Below are 22891 nucleotides of genomic sequence, written 5' to 3' on the forward strand. Positions count from 1 at the left end.
AGGGGCTCAGGCGCTACTGTGATGAGTAGATAGGATAATGATATTTACCCCATTTTACAGAGGAGGGTGTGGAGGCAGAGAGTGGTTAAGTGACTTGCCCCTGGTCATAAAACAAATGAAATGGTAGAGCCCAAGGCCAAGATTTTTAAGAGTGAGCAGCGAGTCAACATGAGACAAACGGAAGAACCTCATTTTCAAAGGTGAGTGCTCAGCCCTTCCTAAAAATAAGACCCCTTTAAAGTATCTCAATTTGGGCGCTCAGAATTCACTAGTTACCCTGGACTATCTTGCCCCAGGTCTCCTGACTTCCCACCTGGTGCCCTAGCCACTGGATGCTGCTGCGCGTGCAACAGTTCAATTCTGATAACTACATTTTTGGTTCAAACTGGGTTCCAGTTTTATGGCCAGAAAGTCGCCTAATTTAGGCAGCATTCCCAGTAAATATAACCTCTCCATTATTTATTGCTGGACTACACTTGAAAGTGAAAGTAAATAGCATAAGCAGCAAAGACCCAGTCAAAGCCTTTATGTAAAGTACATATTATCACTACGGAAGATAAGAAACTCTTTAAGTGAGAATTGAAAACAAATACACTTTTTTAACATATACTATTCCATTAACCTGCCTTGGCATGCCAATTACCGCCACTAGACAACACCAGCTAAACGGTGTCCTAGCTCTGGGGCTGGTGCTACCTCGGCAATGTCTGTCCTGTTCCCGCTGGGGCCACACAGCGAAAACCATTACGCACAATCAGCAATTTGTATATAGTGGTGGCGCTGAGAGCCTTTGAACCAAACTGTAAGCCCTGTATATAATGGAAACCACTTCAAGCTGCCGCACCCCCAGCTCCCCTAGTTCCAGCAACTATGCACACAAAGCCAGGGCAGAGCTGTACCTCCACCAACCCCATGAGAAAAACTCCTTTCTACTCCGGTTTCTTTAACTCACCCAGCTAGTAATATATCTGCCGTTATCAGGCCCCACCCCCTGCACTATCCCTAAACAAAGTGGACTTTGGAAAGCCTTACAACGTCACTTTGCAGTGAATGTAGTTCTTTTCAAAATTGCTTTAAAACTCTCCAAGGAAGAATTATTAAAACATTGGGTTTGATTTACTGTCAAGTGGCCAGAGTAAATTGAGTCTGTAAATCTCCTCTTCCTGAAACGGTAACTGTCAAACACTGGGAACGAGGGACACCAGCATGTCTACAGCACTGGCAGTCAAACCAATGCTTGAACAACCCAGACTTCTTTCCCTGCTACGAAAGGCTAAGATTGTTCCTGACCAGTGATTCTGCTCATCTTGATTTTTGGAAGCCTAACCTGAGACAGCTTAAAGGATCCCAATTTCGGAGGGCAAGGTGCTCAGCCCATTCTGACAATCAGGGCCCCCTGTAAGGAGTCTCAAGCCAAAACATCCTTCAATGGGGAAGTAGATGGCTATGGGGATATTATATAGTCACCTGTAATCCTGGTGTATGAGAACTTCACTTGTCTCGTAGGATAGAGGTGTATTCTCTTTTAAATAAGATTTTAAATGGATTTCAACGTACAGGACAGGAAATCCCCTGCAGAACACATGGAATTTCCAGTCTTTACGATTGCGTAGATTGCACCAATTTAAACAGTCTAAATTGACAGAAGATTATTACTGCTCAGAGCACAGTCAATGAAGTCAACGAGAGTCTTTCAATTGAGATCACCTATGCACTTCACACAGACATTGGATCAGGCCCTATACGAGGCGTGTAGGTGACCAATTTGCACTTATGAGTAGATGAGGGTCCACATCACACATTTAGCATTGCACATGTTGCACTTCTTAGTGGTCTCAGCAAAGTTACTAGATGGATATCGGAGGGCAGTTCGCTCTCTAACACCTAGGAATGGCCGCTCCAGGCCAGGTTTCAAGCACACTGGTGGGTCAGTTTAAAAGCTTACATTACTACTGCTTCTGGCAGCATCTCACCCCAGCATCATTCAAAGAAGTACTAAATTAATTCTTTAAGAGCTATTGCTTTACTCTTCATCTAACGCATTGTGTGACTGTGTGATAGCCACTAAGTGCTACTCTGGGTAAAATCCTTTCAGCACTCCCATTTGCAGAAAGCTATTTTCAGTGGCTTATAACTCATCTGGAAAATTTTGCTCTGGGCTGAAACTTGGTACAAGTCACAAGGTTTTGCTGAGGAAGAGCCTTTGTTTTATGAGATGTGAAAAGAAGTCAATATGGTCATTTTTCTATTAGAGAAATAAAACAGACGGGAAATGTGCTGTATGGGAAAGCATAGGTAGGGGATAATGCTGTCTTGACAGAGGAGTGGATCAAATCTTTTCCAAATCAGATTTCTAGGGTTGTACCAAACACGAAAAAAGTCATTTTCAGGTGCTTTGGGGAGGCCAAAACAACACAAACTGAAATTCCAGGACCAAGTTCTGTCGACTTGTGACTTCAGTGGGAATTTGGCTCTGCCTACAGACAGGACCAGTATTCATGTATGGGAGGAGGAAGGGGGTAAGAGAGGAATAGCTAATTTGTTTAGTAAGATATTTTCAAAAGCACCTAAGGTATTTAGGAGCACACGTCCCATTGATAGTCAAAGGGGCTTGTGCTCCTAACCCCCTTAAGCACCTTTTAAAATCTCCTCCTACAAAAGCGGATTGTGGGAAGTATTCTCCCCTGCCTCCACCCAACAAATATTTCATAAGGAGCCTTAGTGCATGAGCTTAACTTCTCTGCACATCCACTAGGTTTACACAATGGATCCAAAATAGTTGTAATGGTCTATTAGGTTTTATTGTCATGGTAAGTTCTTTAACATATTATGTATCATCATTATTATGGCTTATTGTTTCACAGAGGAGCTCCTATATACACATTTTCACACTTTAGACCATAAAGCGTCAGGTCAATGATGCTCATTAAAAAAAAAAAATCTCTCTGAATACAGGCGAACAGGCTAGATGGCAAAGACTCCAAAGTCTCTGCTGATTCGCTCAGTAGCAGATGCAAATGTATGTCTAGTGACAATTTAAGGTATGAAATGTTCCATACTACAGTAGGGATCACTTCCACTAAAATATTTTTCCCTGGGGTGATTCCATTGCTGGAATGAGGCACTGTGGGTAAAAAAATATTAAAGAAAAAAACCCTCTCGCACACACTAAGTAAATTGCAATTAAATAAATCAAAAGAGAGTTAAGGCTCAAAACTATTTCACAGTGTTATGCCCATGGCAGGTGTCTCAGTGCCAGATAATCTCAGTCCCATTTCTACATTCATATATGTTCCAGAGAACCCTCCTCACTCAGAGAGCCCACCAATAAAGAATGGGGCGGGGCATGAGGATCTATTCTTGTGTATGAGGCTGCAGGATTGGGGGGCTCATATGTGCCAGATATAACAGGGAATCTATAACAATTAATCTTAATTTAGGATTTATATCCTTTGTCAATTTTTGCTAACAACCTTCATGCTTAATATTGTGGGTGGTTTCATTTAGTCTATACAATATTAATATATAGTTATAATTAAATAAAAAAATCCTGTAAGTTATTTATACAGGAAGACTCCATTTTCACAGAGTGCATCTCTTCACCTATACACATTTCTGAATTACGGTGCAGTAATAGCCCTCACAAATAAAAACGAAGGACCAAATTCTCTGCAGACTTAACTCTATCAGCTAGTTTTATCTGCAGATAATTTAGTCCTATCTTTCAAGGTAACAATATCCATGAGATATTGCAAACAATTCTGTTCTTGTCACAGTTACACATTCGAGGGCCATGAAAAATAGGCAAAACACATAATCCATGTTTGATAACTCCTTGGATTCTTCACCTGGAGAGTATAAATCACTGTTAATTTGCCCTCAGCATATATGTGGTTTATGAATTTGCTGGCAAGATTGCTTACCAAAAATATATATATATATATATATATATATATATATATATATATATATCTCACAGCACTAGGGCTGAAACTGTGCTGTGATCTACAATACGGCAAATCTGATCAGTGAGAACTCACAGGTGTCAACTCAACCCGAACAGCAAGTGAATCATCCATTTTAGATCCAAATCTACCTCAGGCACTATGTGACCCTGGTGTTATCTCACTGTTTATAACTGTAAATTATTGGCACAGTCATGAAACTCAGCTTCTAGGAATCCCTTAATAAGTAAATCCCCATTGCTTCAAGACTTCCCTCCTAATTTTTTGGTGTTGCATTCCTCACTGCAAGCATTTGTCACACATTTATGAAGGTCAGGATCACACCTTTAGTCTCTTGACAGGTTGAGAGCAATGGTAACGTGATACTGTGCAACAGAACAGGAGCAGTGAACGGCACTTTCTCTCGGCTGTCCCACTAGCTGTTACTGTGCATGTCTCTAGAGAAGTCAACTTTACACAAGAATTTTTCTTTTTGAGCTGAGCTAGTATAAAAGGAGATCTCGAAAACTAGTTCTTCTCAACAACTCTTGCCATTCAATCTGTGCAGCAAGTCGGTCTTCTCCTTTATGCCCAATCCATATACTTTCATCACAATGCTGCCTCCATGCACACTTCAGCACCAACCCTGGTGGGGTGTCCATTTCTCTAGCTGTGTGTGGAGGGCAGGAACCCTTGAGGTTTTACCACAGGAGCAACTACTGAGGGATGGGATTCACAAGGAACCTGCCCCCTCTGTTTCCTTCCACCCGGTGCTATATCCTCCCCACTCATAACTGGTGTCCCAATGCTGGGGAGGAGAATGCTATCCACCCGGTCTCTGAAGAAGTCCCTGGCACAGCCTATAGGGAGAAAAAGAAGTCCCAACTGCTAATCGGCTACCGTTCAGGGGGCAGCATAGACCTACCCCTCTCCCACACTATGTAGCAATGCTGAGATGAAGAGACAGAAATAGTATTGGATGTTTCAGGGGAGGAAGGGATGCTGCTTGTGTGTGTGTGATTTTGTACTGAAGGGGTGTGAATGTGTTTTGTGTTGCAGAAACAAGAACGCACGAGAGCTTTGGGGGAATCAGAGAAGAAGTGAGTGTATGAGAGAGGGGGTCTTGTCGGGAGGCTTGAATGCATGTAGATTTTGGGAGCAGTCAAGGATTGTGAGAGCTGTTTGCCGAGGAAAAAAGGTGAGCGGGTACCTGTGATGTTCTTCATTTAGGGGATGCAAGGGTGTGTATGCACAGGTAGAGGGTGGAGAGGCAAGCTGGGTGAGGTAGAAGCTTTTATTGGACCAAATTCTGTTAGTGAAAGAGACAAGCTTTCAGCCTATTTCAGGTCGCAAGGTGGAAGGGGAAGAGTCCATAAACAGAGAGGGAATGAAGAAGACTGGCGAAAGCGGCAAAAGGCTGCGAAAGTAGTCATTATGAAGAGAGAGAGAACACAGGGAAAGAAAGAGGAAGGGGACAAAAGCAAAGAGAATACACTTTAAATCACCATATGTAACAATATAGGGGAATACAGGGTGAATTAGATGGAATACAACATAACCAAGAGACACAGGAGAGGGGAAAGATAACAGTGAATGAAGTGAAATGGGAAGAACAGATAGATGCAAGGGAGACAAAGTAAGTTCAGAAAAGTTTTAGCAGTCAAGAGGCAATTTAGATGTCAAAGGGTTACCATAAACACTAGATCCGAAGGTGCACACACTAACGTAGATGGTATGCTAAAAGGAATAGGGACAATAATTCACCGCCGGCATGGAAACAAATCCGTACTGTCACCCTGCTCCCCCTCCTTTTTAAACGGTCCTTCCCCCCCCCCCCCAAGACTCATCCTCCAACTTGTATAATGCGGGCCGGCACCTGTGTGGCTTCCGGGCCCCACACACTCGCCCTACGCTCTGGAAACAAACCCAGTGGCTGGGGAGGCCACACCACACACCGGTGCTGGCCCCAAACCCTCTGCACCCCAGCGCGGGCTCCTCCTTTTTGGAGGAATCATCCTCTTCCCCCGCCCCGCATGAAATTCAACGCACGGCAAGGACGCGGGGGGCCCCCTCGCTCTGCCCCAGCACACAACAGGTGCGAGCCAAGGTGAGGCTGCCCCCCGCGTCCCCCGACCCCCGTCCCCCGGCGGTGCGCGGCGCGGTCCATGTGCCGGGCCGGAGCCGGGCATCCAGCCGCGCTCGGCACGTTGCCCTTGTCCCCAGTCCCGCCGCCCGAGGGGGCAGCCTGGGGGAGGGGGGGACGCGTGGAGGGTGGGTGGGTAGAGGGGACACGGACACACACACACCCCTTGTCCTGGAAAGGGAGGGGCGGGGGGGACGGAGGAGGAAGGGCGGGGGAAGACCCGACTTACATCGTCCCACTTGACAAATTTGGTGCCTTTCTTCAGGAGGTCGGAGACGCAGACGGGTTTGAGCTGCAGCGCGTGGACGCCTGGCTGTGCCCCGGCCATGGGCAGCGCATGGAGGCTGCCCGCAGGAGGGCAGCCCCGGGGGGGAGGAGGAGGAGGAGGAAGCACCGGGGAGTGGGGGCAGGAGCCGGGGCTGCTGCAGCCGGGGCGCGCGGCGGCGGCAGGGAGAAGCCGGGCGAGGGAGTCACCGGCGCGCAGGGGCGGCGAGCAGGCAGCTGGCGCGGCCGCCGGCGGACAGAGCCATGCAGCGGCGGCACATCCTATATACACGCGCGCCCGGCGCGAGCGCGCTGCCCGCCCTCCTCCTCCTCCTCCTCCTCCTGCTCCCTCCCCAGCTGACTCGGCCCCCAACTTTCCTCCGCGCTGGGTCACCCGCCTGCCCGCGGGGCGGCAGCGCCACCTACCGCCACAAGGAGGCCGCTGCAGCCGGGGCGGGGGGGGAGGAGACAGAGTGGCGCGCGCGGAGCTGGCGGGTGGGGGGGGGGGGGGGGGAGACTGGCTTTGCAACCCCCAGGCAAGGCGAAGTTAGGGGCAGGCCAGCTCTGGCTCTATATGGGGAGAGAGGGGTTAGCACAGCTGCAGCTTTTCCCCTCTCCCCCCGGCTCCAGTCGTCCCCAGTATTTCATGGCCCTTTGCCAGCAGTCAGCTGGGGGGGGGCAGGGCCCACCTGCAGAACAGGTGACAAAGGCTTTCTCTGCTCAGCAGGAAGGGGGAAATCCTGGCCCCACGCGGCAGAACGCCCCTTGGCCTGCAAGCAGAGGCAAAATTCCACCCAGGAGTCTTATAGCTAGGGTGACACCCGTCCCTCCTGCCCAGGGACCGGTGACGAGTGTCCCCAGGAGCGCACGACATACAGGAGACAGCCCACATGGCAGCCAGCAATGATGGGGAAAATTCTAGTCTGGTACAAATGCTGGGGTTGGTTATTTGTTTTTTAAAGCCCGAACCTCACTGCCCCGGGTGGACCAGAGCCAAAGCCCAATGGCTTCAGCCCCGGTTGGGGGGCCTGTAACCTGAGCCCTGCCACCCAGGGCTGAAGCCCTCAGTCTTCAGCCCCGGGTGGTAGGGCTTAGGCTCGGGCTTCAGCCCCGGGTCCCAGCAAGTCTAACGCCAGCCCTGATGAACCCCTTAAAACTGGGTCGTGACCCATTTTGGGGTCCCGACCCACAATTTGTGAACCGCTGCTTTATATCATCAGTAAAAAATATGGGGAAAAAATTATGTCCCTAACTTTCCTACACCTGTCCTTTATTTCCTTGAAACATAGCCCACCCTACCTATAAAGAACACCATGCTTAGACACGGGCTCTATTTCCCGCTCTGCCATTGGCTGGCTGCGTGACTTTGGGCAAGTCATCGCACAGCCTTCTGCCTCAGTTTCCCCATTGTGCAATGGGGATAATGATACTGACTTGCTGTGTACAGCACTTTGAACCCTATGGCTGAGAAGTGCTGTATAAGAGCTAGGGAGTATTATTGTAATAATTAAGCATTTCTCTTATTCCCTGACTTACTGTAACAGATGGTGTGAGAACACTGGGTTTGCAAGACCCAGGGGTAAAAGTTGTATCACACTTGCTATTTAGGTACAGTGTGACAGGTAGGGTTGTTAGTGGTTACAAATACCTCTTCAGAGAGAATAAAGTGCAGAGAAAGTTGAGGATAAGTCTGGAAAATGTTATTGGGGTGCTGTTCAGACAAAGGGAAAAAATTCATTAGTCTGGAAATTGACAAATGAGGTGACGAAAGGGTAAAGACAACACCTAAAATCATCAACTCTTTTTGGGATCTAGTTATAATCTCATAGCACTGGTCTCTGGTGAGCCACAAAAGTGTATAAGAAAGGGGTTTTAGAAAGTTTTATGCTCTCTTCATAGAATCATAGAATATCAGGGTTGGAAGAGATCTCAGGAGGTCACCTAGTCCAACCCTCTGCTCAAAGCAGGACCAGTCCCCAACTAAATCATCCAATACTAATCATCCCCAACTAATCATCCATACTGAGAGGTTTTCTTGGAATAAAGACCTCTGACCTTAATTCCATTTTAGGTATCCTTTTCTCGATTCATTTAAAGACAGAATGTGCACTAACATTCGAGTGACATCCTAAAACCAAGGTTTTCAAGAAAAAGGTTTTTGAAGAACAAAATCAAACATGCTCTAGCAGTGACCTTCTGTCTGTTGAAGAGTCACTGCAGAGATAAAGTGTCAGATGACGCAGCACATAAGAGTTCGGATTTCCCTGCAGAGGTTTCTGGTTGACCCTTAAGATTTAAAGGCAGGTGGTCAAACTTGTTCTAACTTGGCCAATGCAAATTATGCAGAAGGAACAGCCTTTGAGGAAAATAAGTTTTGGGGTTGAGGATTGTTATTACAAATAATTCATTTGGTGTAGGTATATGTTTTTGAGATGTTTTAAAAGTAAGTTACAAGAATGTTACAATTTACTCATTTGTCTGTTATTGTTAGTTCCTGGGTTATTAAAATGTATTGGGCTTGCTCCAACTTTCATTGCTTTCAATGGGATACTTTCCATTGCCTTCAATGGGAGTTGAATCTGGCCCTTTGTGATAGTCCATGCAGACAACAATCAGTGTTCCACTACCCATGAACCTGTTTGATCTATTTTTTCTTCTTATCAAGCTTGCATGCATGAACGAATGTCACATTATTCAGGATGAAAGTCTGCCCACTCACTGCAGTGCTTTAATTTCTGTTGATTTGCCATGATTTAGGAGAGACGATGCCAAATTCGGTTTTCAAATGCACCAGCGTAAAGCCAGAACAGCTCCATTTATGCCGGGGTAGCTGAGACCAGAATCTGGGTGACAGTTGTCAGGATTGCCTTTTCACCCAAGCATATAGTGTGTGATTTATGAAGAGTTTAGGTTGGAAAAAACTGGTAGGTGAGAGTGGGAGTAGTAGAATGATCATCCATGATCACTTAAACTCTCACATTCCCAGCAAGCTACTAATTCACCTGTAGGGAAGACACCCTTGAAGGAGTTTCATGGTGTGTGGATCTCCGTGCAGGGTAATGAATACCCATGTTGGTTCTCCCATCTGCTTATTGGCTATACATGAGAGACTACTGTGTCCCTTTTTCTCAACAAGAGAGAAAGAACCGATTCACCTAAGCTAGCCTTTACTAAATCCAGCATCAGGACAGACGCTTCTGATTCACTGTACTAAAAAACACCTGTTTCTCCACTATTCCATCCTCACGCTCCATTTTGGGGATGATTTATAAATCTTAAAGTCTAAGAGGTGCACATACAGCATATACCTGGCTACCCACCCACACATATTTCAACCACAAGCTTCTTCAGTTAAGTCACTTTTATATGAGATGTACCCGATAATAGAATTTGGCCTCACAGAAATATGCCTTTAATAGCACATATAATAAATTTGGGTAATGAATTTTGCACCCAGATAAGAGGAACAAAGGAAAATATAGCATGTTATTTCAATAACTAATTCTTAAAAGAGGTGAGTGAGGAGATGGCATTAAATAAGTATATGAACATTAGTAACATTAGCATGTGTCTTTCTTCTTTGATACTGTGGACCCAGGATGAGATCCTGGATCCAGTGCAGTCAATGGGAGTTTTGCCATTGACTTCAATGCGAACAGGATTTAATCCCCAATCATCAGGTTGTGTCGCTCCATTGACATTTACACCAGCTGAGGATCTGGCCCTAAATAGACAATGCATGTTGCAAATGAAATAAAAATGCACAATTAAAGTCAAGCTTTTATAGCTACAAAGGCTAAAGTTAAGGTTCTGGGAGAAGGTTGGGGTCAGCAGGAAGGAGGGATGAGGCGGTCCTATCACTAGCGGGTTGGAGCAGTTCAGGGAAAATAAGAACCTGACATACCGCGGCCCCAAAGTCTATCGCATGTCTGCCCTATAAACTGAAGTTGACCTATGTTAGTTTGATTTACAGCCACTACGGTAATTCCTGCAGGGGTTCATGTCCACATCACCCTTCTTCTGTTGGTAGTGCGCGTCCTCACCAGGAACACTTCCACCACCAACTTAAGTGGGGCAGTGTTTGGGGCTGAGAGCCAGGGCCATCTAAAATGAGATGTCCCAAGTTGCGGGAGCTCGCTTTTGAATGTCTCGATGTTTTGTGCATTCAAAATCTCACCCTTACTGCTGTATTAACATAGATAGTGAACAGATATATTAAATGCACACTATATGTTTATATTGTGTGTGCACGTGTACATATATGTAATTTACAGAGAGAGAATTCAATGTACAGTGTGTGTTAGATTCACATATGCATATGTCAGTAGACAAATACAGATAGGGGAGTCAGAAATGATTTAAATAACAGATGGCATTGTTCTAAGTAAGATTAAATAAAGCTATAAGAAATATATTGGATGACTATGCCATAAAGCGATAAGGAAAATATGTGAAAAATACAGTTCCTTTATCCTGATTTCAGAAAAAATAAATGCAAAATATCAACCAGAGATATTATTCTGAGTGTATCAGAATTTTAAATGATTTATTCTGGTTAATCTCTGTAAAGAAACAAGTTATGGCCTTAGTCACACACACACACACACACACACACACACACACACACCCCCAATGGGTCTATTCACATGCTTAACTCTAACCATGCCCATAAGTGTTTGCAGATCAAAGGTGAAAGACAAATTCAGTGAAAGAAATAAAAATAAAAAAATGGCATTATCTTAATTACATTGTGAATTGGGGCAAAGTATGTTTTCCTTAATAATACATGTAGACTCACTGGCTTCAGTAGGACAACTTGCAAAATTTGGCCCTAATCTCCTAATAAAAACAAAGTAATTGCCAAGAAAATAGTCTAGTGATTTCATGAGTAGGATCCAAATCTTACCAGTGTTTACTGCAATGTGTAGTGAAACCCTCTCACAGATGACTGTCTTGTGAAAAATAAACCTAGTAAAGGTAAAAATCCCCATGAAATCTTTTTCAGTCAATCCCTCAGAGTAAAAAAATTCACACCTGCTAAATGAATAATTGTATGCACCCAAGAACAGTGCATGGTGGAATATATTTATGTTTAATTTGATCAACTCACTAGATGTCATGCGTAAATAAGATCTGATGGGTGAGGTCTGATATATCCTTTATCTTTATAGGAGTGAGCAGACAGAGTGGCTGTGCCATTTAAGTTATCAGGTGACTCAAGAGTGAATATAAAATTCTGGCACACAAAACAACACCATAGCAACAAAGACAGCCTGGCAACAGCAGCAGCTGCACAAAGGAAAAATTAGAAGGAGGGGAGGAAAGGGAAAAATAAAAGAGCAATCTGCCACAAACATCTATTCCCTGTCAATAGAATTTTTTAAAAAACAACATTTTTTCTTCATAATGTGTCATGCAGCATCTTTAAAAATCCTGGGAGAATATAGACTATGAGAAAGCTTAATGCATAATGGTTGAGATTATCTGTGACTTCATCAGCACCTTCATATATATGAAGTGACCCAAGAAGTCACTTCTGCACTAAGCCCACCATTTATTCTGGATTGGCTAGCCTGATACACTAGCTGGCACATGTATTTCCATACCTCAGAAAGCTGCTCATTTCTTCTGAGCAGGACTCAGGATTAGGTAGATCTATTCCCTCAGTGATCTTTAGAGCAAACATTGCCTATCAGGGCTCTACAGTCAATGTCTTTGGAGCTCTCTGGTTCTATATGTCCTGCAGATTAATTCATTCCATTGGGAGATCATATAGCCCTATGCTCTCAGTATCCTTTTCTGTGTCGCCTATATGGGATCAGCAGCTGAACTGGAACAGCTAGATAATTGCCTTTACTCAGAAAAAATAAAGCACATTAAGACTCTGTTAAACACAAAAAACTCCATTAATGCAGTGTCACGACTGCCCAGGTAAAAACAGAACAAGTCGAGAGAGTCAAAAGGTAGGGTTCACAGTGATGTCACTTCACCCTTGTTGCTGTATGTAATACAGTCTATTCTTGCTTCTCTGATAAACGTGTGTTTTAATATATTTTTATCGTTAACTACGCACCATAAGAACTGTACAGAATGTACAATAATGGCTAAATTATCATTGCTGTGAAATATCCTGTTACATACCAGATTCTCAGCTGGTGAAAACAGGTACACAACTCCATGGACTTTAATATTGATGCACCAATTTACACCAGATGAGTTTCTAGACCTTTATCATTTGCTTTCCTCACTTTTTTCCAAATCATTAACTCTCACTCTATCCCTGTGTGGCAATGCTTTGTGCAGGTGCTGGCAAAGTCATTAATGAGAGCATGGCTCCTGCGAGAAGCAAGGAATTCTGCAGAAGCACTTTAATTTTCTGGCATTAGAGCAGAATTTTCATAACAAGCACTTGCCAAGGGAAATCCCACATTGAGATTTTTTTTGCTCTTTTGAAATTGTCTCTGCCACTGTCTTGGTTTTATTTTATTCATTCCGATCTACTTATTTAGTCACTGGTTACTGAGGAACTCTGAGGAGTCTAGCTAATGCCCCAGCTGCTTCATCACAACCTTTCTTTCTCAGAGAAATTAGAGACAGGTCTTCTCATTAGAGACAGGTCTTCTCTCCAACTTTCTGTGGGGGCTTCCACAGGGCTCTGCGCTTGGTCCTGTTCTTTTCTCCCTCTACACCTTATTTCTGGGCAATCTCATCAGCAGACACAAATTCTGCCATCTCTGTATGCTGAGGGGTTGGAGGTCTACCTCTATACTGCAGACTGGTCTCCTTCTGTCCAAACTAAAATCTCAGCCGGTCTGGGATATCTCCTTGTGGATGTCTGGATGTCTAGCTGTTAGCTCTAGCTCAACAGAGCTATTAGTTTTCCCTCCTAAAGTCGACCCAGCTACTCCTTTCTTGATCACTGTGGACAACACTACAATCCTGCATGTCACTCGGGCCCATAAGGTGTCATCTTCAACTCAGACCTCTCTCTAGGTCCTCACATCCAGACAATGTCTAAGTATTGCTGATTCTTTCTGCATAACATCTCTAAGATCATTTAAACTCTCGTCCAAGGCCTCATCATCTCAATTCTGATCTTCGGCAACATCCTTCTCTCTGGCCTTGACACATGTAATCTTGCTGCTGCAAAGATCATTTCCCTAGCTCATCGCCATAATACCATTCTCTTTGAATCCCTCCACTGGCTCCCCCTTCTCTATCCCATCAAATACAAGCTGCTGGTCCTCACTTTCATGGCTCTTCACAGTCAATTCCCACTCTCCCTAACATCCCTCATTTGCTATCGATGCTCGCCTCTGATTGGCCCATGATACCAATTTCCACGCCCCATGGGCGGCATGTGACTCCTCCATTTGGGGAGGTTAGGCGCGCCCGGACCATGGCCCCGCCTCAAGGCCTGTCCCCACTCGAGCTCCTCTCCCCAAAGCCCCAGCCCACTCCACCCCCAGCCCCGCTCAGCCCCCTCCCCTGAGGCCCCCGGCCTGCCCGTCGGCAGCTCACCACTTGCTTGCATGCGCCTCTTCATCCTCTCCCCCAGGTCCCCATGTGGGCGGCGTGGGGATGGGAAGAGGCGGAGAGAGGGTGGGGTCTTGGAGGGAAGAAGATGAACAGGAGCGGGGTCTCAGGGTGAAGTGGGGGCGGGGCCATGGCCTGGGCACCCTTTTGGCGGCAACGCGCTCCAAAGGCGGCAAGCTGGCTGTTTGGGGAGGCTTAGACTCCCCTGGCTTCTTATACCCGCTGCTCATGCCACTCCCACTTGTTAAGTTTTTGAAGAAACCCCTTTGTATGTTCTCCATCGTGCTTGGGAGGAATTAACTTCCCATAAATACCTGTAAAGCTACATCATTATCCACCTTCAAATCCCTCCTCAAAACTGTTTTGCCATGATGCCTATGTAACGCTGAGGGACCCCAGTCGTCAGCGAGCAGGATCGAACCGGGGACCTCTGGAGCTTAGTGCATGAGCCTCTACCGCATGAGCTAAAGGTCAATTGACTGTTAGCTAACGCTGTAGAGCAGATTCATTTTCTCTCTCTCTCTCTAAGTGGTCTCAGTGCCACTAGATGGGACAGAACACCACACCCAGGAGGTGTGTGGGTTACACCTACAAAAACTTGACAATGGTTCATCTGCTGGTGTGCCAAGACCACTGCCTATCATGCAGGCCAGTATTGTCTTGTTTCCTTGTAGTTTCCCATCTGTCTGTATCCATCTGTTGTCTCTTGCCTTGTACTTATGTTGTAAGCCACTTGGGGGCAGAGACCATCTTTTTGTTCTGCGTTTGTACAGCACCTAACACAATGGGATCCTGGTCTATGACAGGGGCTTTTAGGCACTATGGTAATACAAATAACAAAAATAATAAATAAAAGGGCAGTAACTGGTAAGTCTGTCGGTGTCAAGAGTTGGTCTCTTAAGAACAGACCTAATAACAATTTATTTAGAGGTGCCTGTAACCTTGCCCCCCACTCCAAGATCTACTGATAATCTCCACCAGTAATGGAACCAGTGTGTCCCAGCATGCTTTCACCAGCTTGCAAAGGAGTGGCCCACAGCCCAGAGCTCCCTGAGCATCATAATTCATCAAGGATAAATGGCCAAAACTAAGGCAGAGATGACTTCACCCCTATCCCTTCGTAATATGGTTCTGCCTCCACTGAAGGGACCAGCCCGGTCTGAATCTAGATGATCGTATCTGTCACATAGATAGGTAACCTCACAGCAAGTAATTCCAACCTCCTTGCTTTATGATTCATCTGCTGTAGGTTGTCTGTGTGCCAATGACCTGCGAGAACAATACAAAACGGAGGTTGGGGGCACTGTGTCAACTGTATTTAACTAGAGAAAGTGATAATTTCTAATCTGACTATTAGGTTTAATCAGTTGTCTTGTATTCTCCTCAGAGCAGTCTCCCGAACAACACCAGTTCCGCTTATCTGTGAGGGAGGATCAATACAGTAGGTCCTGATGAGAGCAATGGTGAGTTAACCTTGAAGGAAAGGCAGTAATGGTCAGACCATGACAAGGTTATAAGTCCTTTGGAATTGTATTTTAATAACCAAGACCAGCTTTGCCTCTTTTGTTCCATGGTGTGCTGATTAAGAGCTGAACACTGAGGCTGGCCTGCATAGCTGCAGGAGACATATAAGGTCAGAACAATTGAGAAGGCTATGCATCTGGTGTGGAGAGGGGATCGGTTAGGGGCATCTCAACACCCTGGCTGATGCCTCTTTTATGGAGCAGTCAGCTAGATGACTGTTTTCTGAGACCTTGCCCTGCTGGTGGGAGGGACCATCAGGAAGGCAGTATGCATGCTCAGTGGATGCCTGGGTATTATTCCCACAAGCCTGACTCCCATGTGTGTCAGCCAGGCTGGGCAAGGTCATGGACTCTACCAGTGGGAAGGGGGGTGGGGAGCAGCATAGGCCGCATGTAGCCACTTCAGAGGCAGTTCCTTCCTTCTCAATATGTGTGGTAGTTCCATGGCTGCAGAGGCCAAGTGGACCAAACAGCTCCTGCAAGCTTTGTCCTATGGAAGCTCATGAGTTCAGTCTCAAGCACCAAGTTTTGTGCAGTTTTACAAGCACTCACACATCACAGCACACAAGGCAGGGTGGCCTAGCGGCTAGGGTATTAGATTGGGACTCTGGAGGTTCTATTCCCAGCTTTGCCACTGACCTGTCATGTGAATGTGTTCAAGTGGCTTCATCTCTCTGTGCCTCTCTTCCCCCAGTCCCACATCATTTGGACTGGCTTGTCTATTTAGCTTATAAGATCTTCTGAGCAGGGACTGTCTCTGTATGTACAGTGCCTGGCACAATGGGGTCCTGATCTTGCTTAGGGTCTCTAGGTACTACCATAATACAAATAAGTAATAAGGAATTGTTGGCTTAAATAGCCAGAAACGAAAGAGAACATTTAAGATATTGAAAAATGTACATCATCTCAATTTAATTTCACAAAAATAGTTCAGGGTTTCTTTTAGATCATTCCATGTTACAGGCAAATTTGGGTTTGAACGTGTTGTATTGGCACTCTGGCATGTTGTTTTCCAAACTTTTTGAAAGTTCCCAGATGCTTATGTGTTTTGATACCTCTCTCAAGCGAATACAAATAGATTATGATTATGCCTTATCATGGAGCTAAACATCTGATTTTAAAATGTAAAGTCTTGTTTGTAATCTCCTAATGTTTCTTCTCTCCTCCCTTTTCAGAAATATTTACTTCCACTTCCCCAAACCATTTTGAAATCAGCACAGGCTTCCCATGTCCATTCTGGCTATCTTACAAAACACAGTTGTAAAAACTGGAATTCCATGACCAAAAAAATTAGTCACAAAACAACAGAACACCATTTACGTAGTTGAAACAGAAGAGATATTCCAAGGTTTGATTAATTGTGTTTCTAATGACGTAAACTCTGAACCACAATATCTTACAGTGATCCTTCTCATTTTTAACTCATTCTCCTACAAGCTAGTGACATGTTTCAAAGAGGTTTCTTTAAATTTTAAGATCAGTTCTTAACATTATTTAGCATTCTTTAGCAATGTTGTGTCTGACCACTTATGCCCAGGTATATAGAGTAGACAACCAGTTAATTTCCTTCCACACTGGCTAGATACAACATATGTACAACTGCCAAACTGAGACCAATTAGTATCTTCCCCCTTGATCCAAAGACTGCAGCTTAGCTAAGTAACCTAAGGGCTATTCTGTGTTATCCAAATTCTTAAACTGATGAACCACTAAGAGCTGTGACAAGGTTTTGTGAGTTACAAATCATTCTGTTGGACACATAGAGGCATCTATTAATCAGCGACTAGCCGTAATGGACTCTGTGACCTAGAAGTGAGCTAAGAACTATGAAGCTAGAGATCTGGGTCTGAAGAATGGTGCAATCAGCGCCTCGTACCCTGAACCTGGGCAAGTCAGAGCCCTGCTGAGGTGAAACACTGAATTCTCAGGGATGTAACCTGCTCTGTGGGGACACTTGCTGGGCAATCAGAAGCAACATTCCCTGAGTTCCCAACTGGGAGATACACAAGTCATGTGTAGAGGAAGGGAGGAGGTTAAATGAAAAAGAAAAAAAAAAAGCCTTTATGAAGGAGCCAGCAGCCTGCAACTTGGTATTTATGATCTAACCACGACTGGCAGTAGGGGTTGTTGGGGGAGGCGGGGGGGGGAGGAACGAGCAGCCACTGTGTGTCTGTTGTATAAGAGTTAGACAGCACTGGGATCACTTGAACAATGCAGAACACACCCCTTATTCCCATTCTCCCCTCACAGTCCCCATTAGCAATCCAATCCCCGTCTTGTCCAGGGAGCGAGAACCAAAACAAAGCATTATGTCACTGAAAGTGATTACCAAGGGCCCGATCCAGCTCCTGTTGCAGTCATTCCATCAGCTTCAGTGGGAGCTGGAATGGGCTCTAGGAAAGCAAACAATATAAGTGATCTCCTAATGATCTTTTTATGAGATTATGCAACAGTTTCGATGAAACATCCAATGATTAATTTAGGATTCAACATTCGTTTTCCCAGTAGTCTTGTAAATATTTAAAGGTTGTGACATATAATTTGAAATAAAGAGCAGTTACCATAAAGGAACCTCAGCTTCTCATCAGCAAGTAGGAATAAAACTTTGAGCTAAACAGAACTCAAATGAACTACACAAAATATAATAAAGGACATATCTTGCTTTCTCTAACGAGGGTGAGATTTGCAGTAGTCATTTGGAAGAGCTGGCATAAGCATTGATTTTATCTGAATGTAACCGATGGTCATCCAGAATGGACCCATAATACACATGAGCATTACCGTTCCCGGCAGCAATGTGCCCAGCATTATTTCATAGATCATTACTGATCCGACTGCGTGCTTCCAGCATTAATCTGAATGGGTATGCAAATTAAAGACAGTATATTTTGCTGTTTCTTCATTTAGTTGAGAATTGGTTGGGGATTGGTCCTGCTTTGAGCAGGGGGTTGGACTAGATGACCTCCTGAGGTCCCTTCCAACCCTGATATTCTATGATTCATCAGAAAAACCAGGAACAATCAACATCTTTCATTCGTTTGACAGTGCCCAGAATGTGCTAGGTTATTGTTTATTCATAATACGGTAGTGCTAGGAGGACACAACAACTAGGTGCTGTACCTACACAAAGTAAGAAACAGTCCCTGTCCAAACGGTCTAAATAGGCAAGATGGACACAGGAAGAAAGTAAGCGTCATTCCCATTTTAGGGAGTTGATGGAGAAATGAGGCACAAAGAGATTAAAAGAGCACTGGGAATTGAGCCTAGATGGCCAGAATCCCAGTGGAAGGCCTTACTCACCAAAAACCAAACCACCTGTCATTTTCTCTCTTCCCAGGTGCCTCCCAATACATATAAGGAAACACAGGTGTTCTAACCAGGATGCAGCATCAGGGGTTAACAAACCCGTAGGGAAGGGAGTGGGAGAAAGGACATGGGGCACATTAATAAGTATACACAGTTCCTCAGTGATGGCTAGCCCATACCATGCTGTAGTAAGAACATGGGACCAGATCCTTAGGTGAGTCAGCACATCTCTACTGAAGTCAAAGCTATGTCGATTTACGCCAGCTGAGGATCTGGCCCATTTTTTAAAAAAAGTATACATAAAATAATTGTCAAGAACGTATTCTCAGCATGAGCTAACTTCTCAGAGATAACAGAGCAGAAACTGCTCACAAGGAGGTATTTAAATGAGGAAAGTAGAGCTGCTTTGCAGATCAGCTCAAGAAAGAAGTTCTATGCATCAAAGAAAATCAGGAAAGTATGGCAGGAAGGCCACATAAATGCAGCATCCAGGCTGGCACCATTGGCAGAGTGGAGGGTAGGGCAACCTAATGAGTTTAATCACTGAGAAGGAAAAGACAACACAGCAGGGACTGTCAAAGTGCTTGCAATCCACGTGCCTGATCCCAGGAGGTACTGGGCACCCATTGATCTCCGTGGAGTTTGTAAGTGCCCATCAATTGTCAACTTCAGGTCATAAAAGATCACCCTTCCTCAGCCAGAATCCCAGCATTCCACAGGGAAAATCCAGTGGATCCTAAAGTAATGAGTACAAATCTATCAAAACATGGTATAGATTCCTGCACATAAATTTACATGTAGATGGCTAATTTTGATGAAAGATGCAACCACAGTGCTTCAGTCTGACCACACGTACACAGAGGTAGCTTGTGTATCCGTTAAAGCGCAGGACTAGGCATCAGGACTCCTGGTTTCTTTCCCCATCTCTGCCATTCTCAACTTGAGAGAAATTGAAATGTTTTGCACAAGTGCTTCAGTTTCAGTGGGTATCATGATGCTTATTCACCACACTAGGGTGTTGCAAGGCTTACTTACTATCTGCAAAGCACTGTGGGATTGTCAGCTAAAGGGTGCTCGATCTATTGTAGGAAAACATCAGTAATGATAAACCTGTATAATAAAATGTTGGCAATAGGGATGCTGGCAAAACTTGTGTGTGAAGGGGTTTTTTTTTGGAGAGGGGGGGAGAACGGGAGGAAGGTTAAAAACACTCCACAAAAGCTTCCCCCAGATCATTTTGTGGACACTTACTGAATGGATGGATTTGTGGGGGGTGGAGAGGAATATGGAATACCGTCCCTGAACTCTGACTGCCACATCAACTCCAGAGGACTTGGTCACCACCTCTGAAATACTAACTACACTGAGTCTCCCTTCTTACCAATTCTATATCACAGACTGCTGTATAGAAAGATTACACTTAGGTTTACAGCCATAAGCAGGAGCACATAAAATGTGGTGGAAGTTAGATCACCTAGCAGCAAATCACATGCAGAAGGGGACCAGATTTTATTGATGAGAGGGAGCAAAACAAAAACATCACAACACTCCTGGCTGGGGTATGAATATCAGGAACAAGGAGGAAGATCTCTAAACAGCCCAAAGATTGCCTTGGTATGTAAGTGGTTACTAAAAGTCTGGCCAGTTAAGAGAGCAAAGGAACAGACATAGGCTAATGGTTGACATTTATGAAGTACCTCTTATCCAGAGACACCAAAGGGCTCAAAAGTAACATCATTCAAATTGTGGAAAACATGATTTTCTCTGTGAGCTCCCTGCCATGCAAGGATGACATCATGGTCTCACCCCTTCCTTGTCTTGCAGAATCCTTTGTGTGTGCGTGGGGTGGGGGTGGGGGCACTGGAGTGGGTGAAGAAAGATGTGTCTGGCACCCTATGGATTCCCTTGTCACAGTGCTGTGTGGGAACCCAGCTCAAGTTGATACAGCCTGGAGTAGCATTCACTTGTTCTGTCCCTACCCCCGTGAGGTGGAATTTCGCAGATGCATTTGGGGAAATCCTGGAACAATAGTTTCTGCAGGAACCACGTAGAATCATAGAATATCAGGGTTGGAAAGGACCTCAGGAGGTCATCTAGTCCAACTCCCTGCTCAAAGCAGGACCAATCCCCAACTAGTCCATAGGTAGGTGTGAGTCACAAGGTCCTGGCAGCCAAGGAGAAGCAGGGGACATCTCTGTGAATGTCCCTTGGTTCCCACAGATCCCCTGAGGTCCATTTTATTCTCAGAAACTGCTGGCTTCTTTAGGGATGGATTGAACTATGCCACCGTAATGGAAAGAGGATCTTTTGAGCTATACATTTTGTTCCTGCATAGAGGAGAATGGAGCTCTGTATTATACCAGACAATGCTTGCGTCCAGCATAGCTAAGGTTGCAGAAAAATTTCTATTATAAACTTCTGCTCTCCCACATTTGTGACTTTCAATAACATTGGCATTTTGGAATTAAATTTTTATAACCTTGTTCTCTGCCCGAAAATGGTTTTCGTTTTCCTTTATTAATATGAAATTTGAATAAAATCTAAGCATTTCTGAGCTACAAGAAAGGGAATCTGCTTTTGCCACTTTAAAAAGAAAAAATATTGACCACATATTTAGACCGAATTATAGCCAAACCAGGTAAAGTCTGAAACTTGGAATGTGACATATATGCTCTTAATTGAGGTCTGGTCCCTTTGCTTAATTGCATGGAGAATGAAAAACAGCCAATAGAAAAATCACTTCCATAGAGCTGGTTGGGAAATGATTTTCTCTCCCGATGGATATTTTCAATTAATTTTTCCCCCTTCATTTTCCTCAAAAAAGATTTAAAAAAAATATTTTGGAGTTGACAGAAAAAACAATATTTGGTTTTCAGCTACTGAAATCTGACTATCTGGGGGAGGAGGGTTGACAAACATTTTTCAATAAAAAAATATCGGTGAAAATTTCCATTCTGTCAAAGAAAAATTGACAACATTTTTGACCACCTTGACTTTTTAAACACAACCAATGTGCATTTGCTAAGCTTTTGTTTTACAGTGACCAAAACCCCACCCCTCTGCTTAATCGCTGTATGATTTTCCAAAGAAGGGGCCTGCTGCTGGGTCTGTTTGTATGAGGAAGCCTTAACACAAAAGCTGATTAAAAACTTGCCTTAATGGCACTGAAGGAGAAAACTGCAGGTGAAGAAAAAGAAATCATGGATCTTGCAACATTAGCATTGCTGCAGTTTTTGTTCTCTCTCTGATACTCTGCAACTTCTTGTCTATTCTGAAACCTGTCATCCAAAAATGAGCATCTCTTTTCCTAAACATTTGTGCAATTGCCCCATTTTACAGAAAACCATCTCCAACCAAACAAACAGTGATACCAATGGGGGGAACTTACCTCTCCCTCATGCCAAACTATGAGCACATACATGCTGAAGTTAAGCACAAGCATTTTTTTAAAATCTCCATTGTGTACCCAGCAGTTGTGCAACATGGCTGAGTCAACTCTGTTGCTGGAGTGAAAACTATTTTTCCATTTCCCCATTTTCTGTGATTTCAGCTGTGCAACTGTAACCCCCAGGCAAGTGCATGTGTGTTATAGGTCCCCTCTCTGTGCCAATCCACAGAGGATTGGAGTTGTTACAGCCCATGGCTATAGAGTCTGGGTGTGACAGGTTGCCCCCATTAGGATGCCACCTGATGTGCTGATACCACTGAGCCCACCTGTTCTGCCAGCCTGGGCACCCTTTTAACCTGTCTTGCTGAGCCAGGCTATTAAGCCTCCTCCAGCACGCACACGGGCAAGGTCACACCCAACTGCAGAACGACACAGACACTGAGATCAGTTCTGGGAAGACTTAGCTTAAGGGACTTGCCCCAGCACTCAGGTGTCCTCCTCCTTTAGAGTGCAGACCCAAAGGTATATTATGAAATCCACCTCCTCCCTTAATGTGGAGGAAGGTATGCACAGCCTCTTATTGCCCCCCATTATTAACTGTACGAACGGGATTATATTATAAACAAGATATAGGTTTATTAATTACAAAAGGTGAATTTTAAGTGGTTAAAGATAAACAGATAAACAGAACAAAGGAAATTATGAAGCAAATAAAACAAAACACGCAAACTAAGCTTGTTTCACTAAAGAAATTGGTTACAAATAGTAATTTCTCACCCTAGATATT

The 22891-nt window shown here is 44.5% G+C and overlaps 1 protein-coding gene across 5 annotated transcripts in view; it reads right to left on the minus strand.

Moving 5' to 3' along the window:
- PLCB1 (phospholipase C beta 1) overlaps positions 1 to 6765 on the minus strand; it is a 650190-nt gene extending 643425 nt beyond the window's left edge. For 2 of the 5 annotated variants that reach the window (XM_037896163.2, XM_037896162.2), the window contains exon 1: positions 6317 to 6669. In XM_037896163.2, the coding sequence (XP_037752091.1) occupies positions 6317 to 6415 (99 nt within the window). In that variant the 5' untranslated portion in view covers positions 6416 to 6669. Of the gene's footprint in view, positions 1 to 6316 lie in introns of all 5 variants that reach the window. The other 3 variants (XM_037896161.2, XM_043544063.1, XM_043544064.1) reach the window with 3 other exon arrangements.
- Between the last annotated feature and the right edge of the window lie 16126 nt (positions 6766 to 22891).

Source organism: Chelonia mydas, chromosome 3 (assembly GCF_015237465.2).
Source record: "Chelonia mydas isolate rCheMyd1 chromosome 3, rCheMyd1.pri.v2, whole genome shotgun sequence".
NCBI lineage: Eukaryota > Metazoa > Chordata > Testudines > Cheloniidae > Chelonia > Chelonia mydas.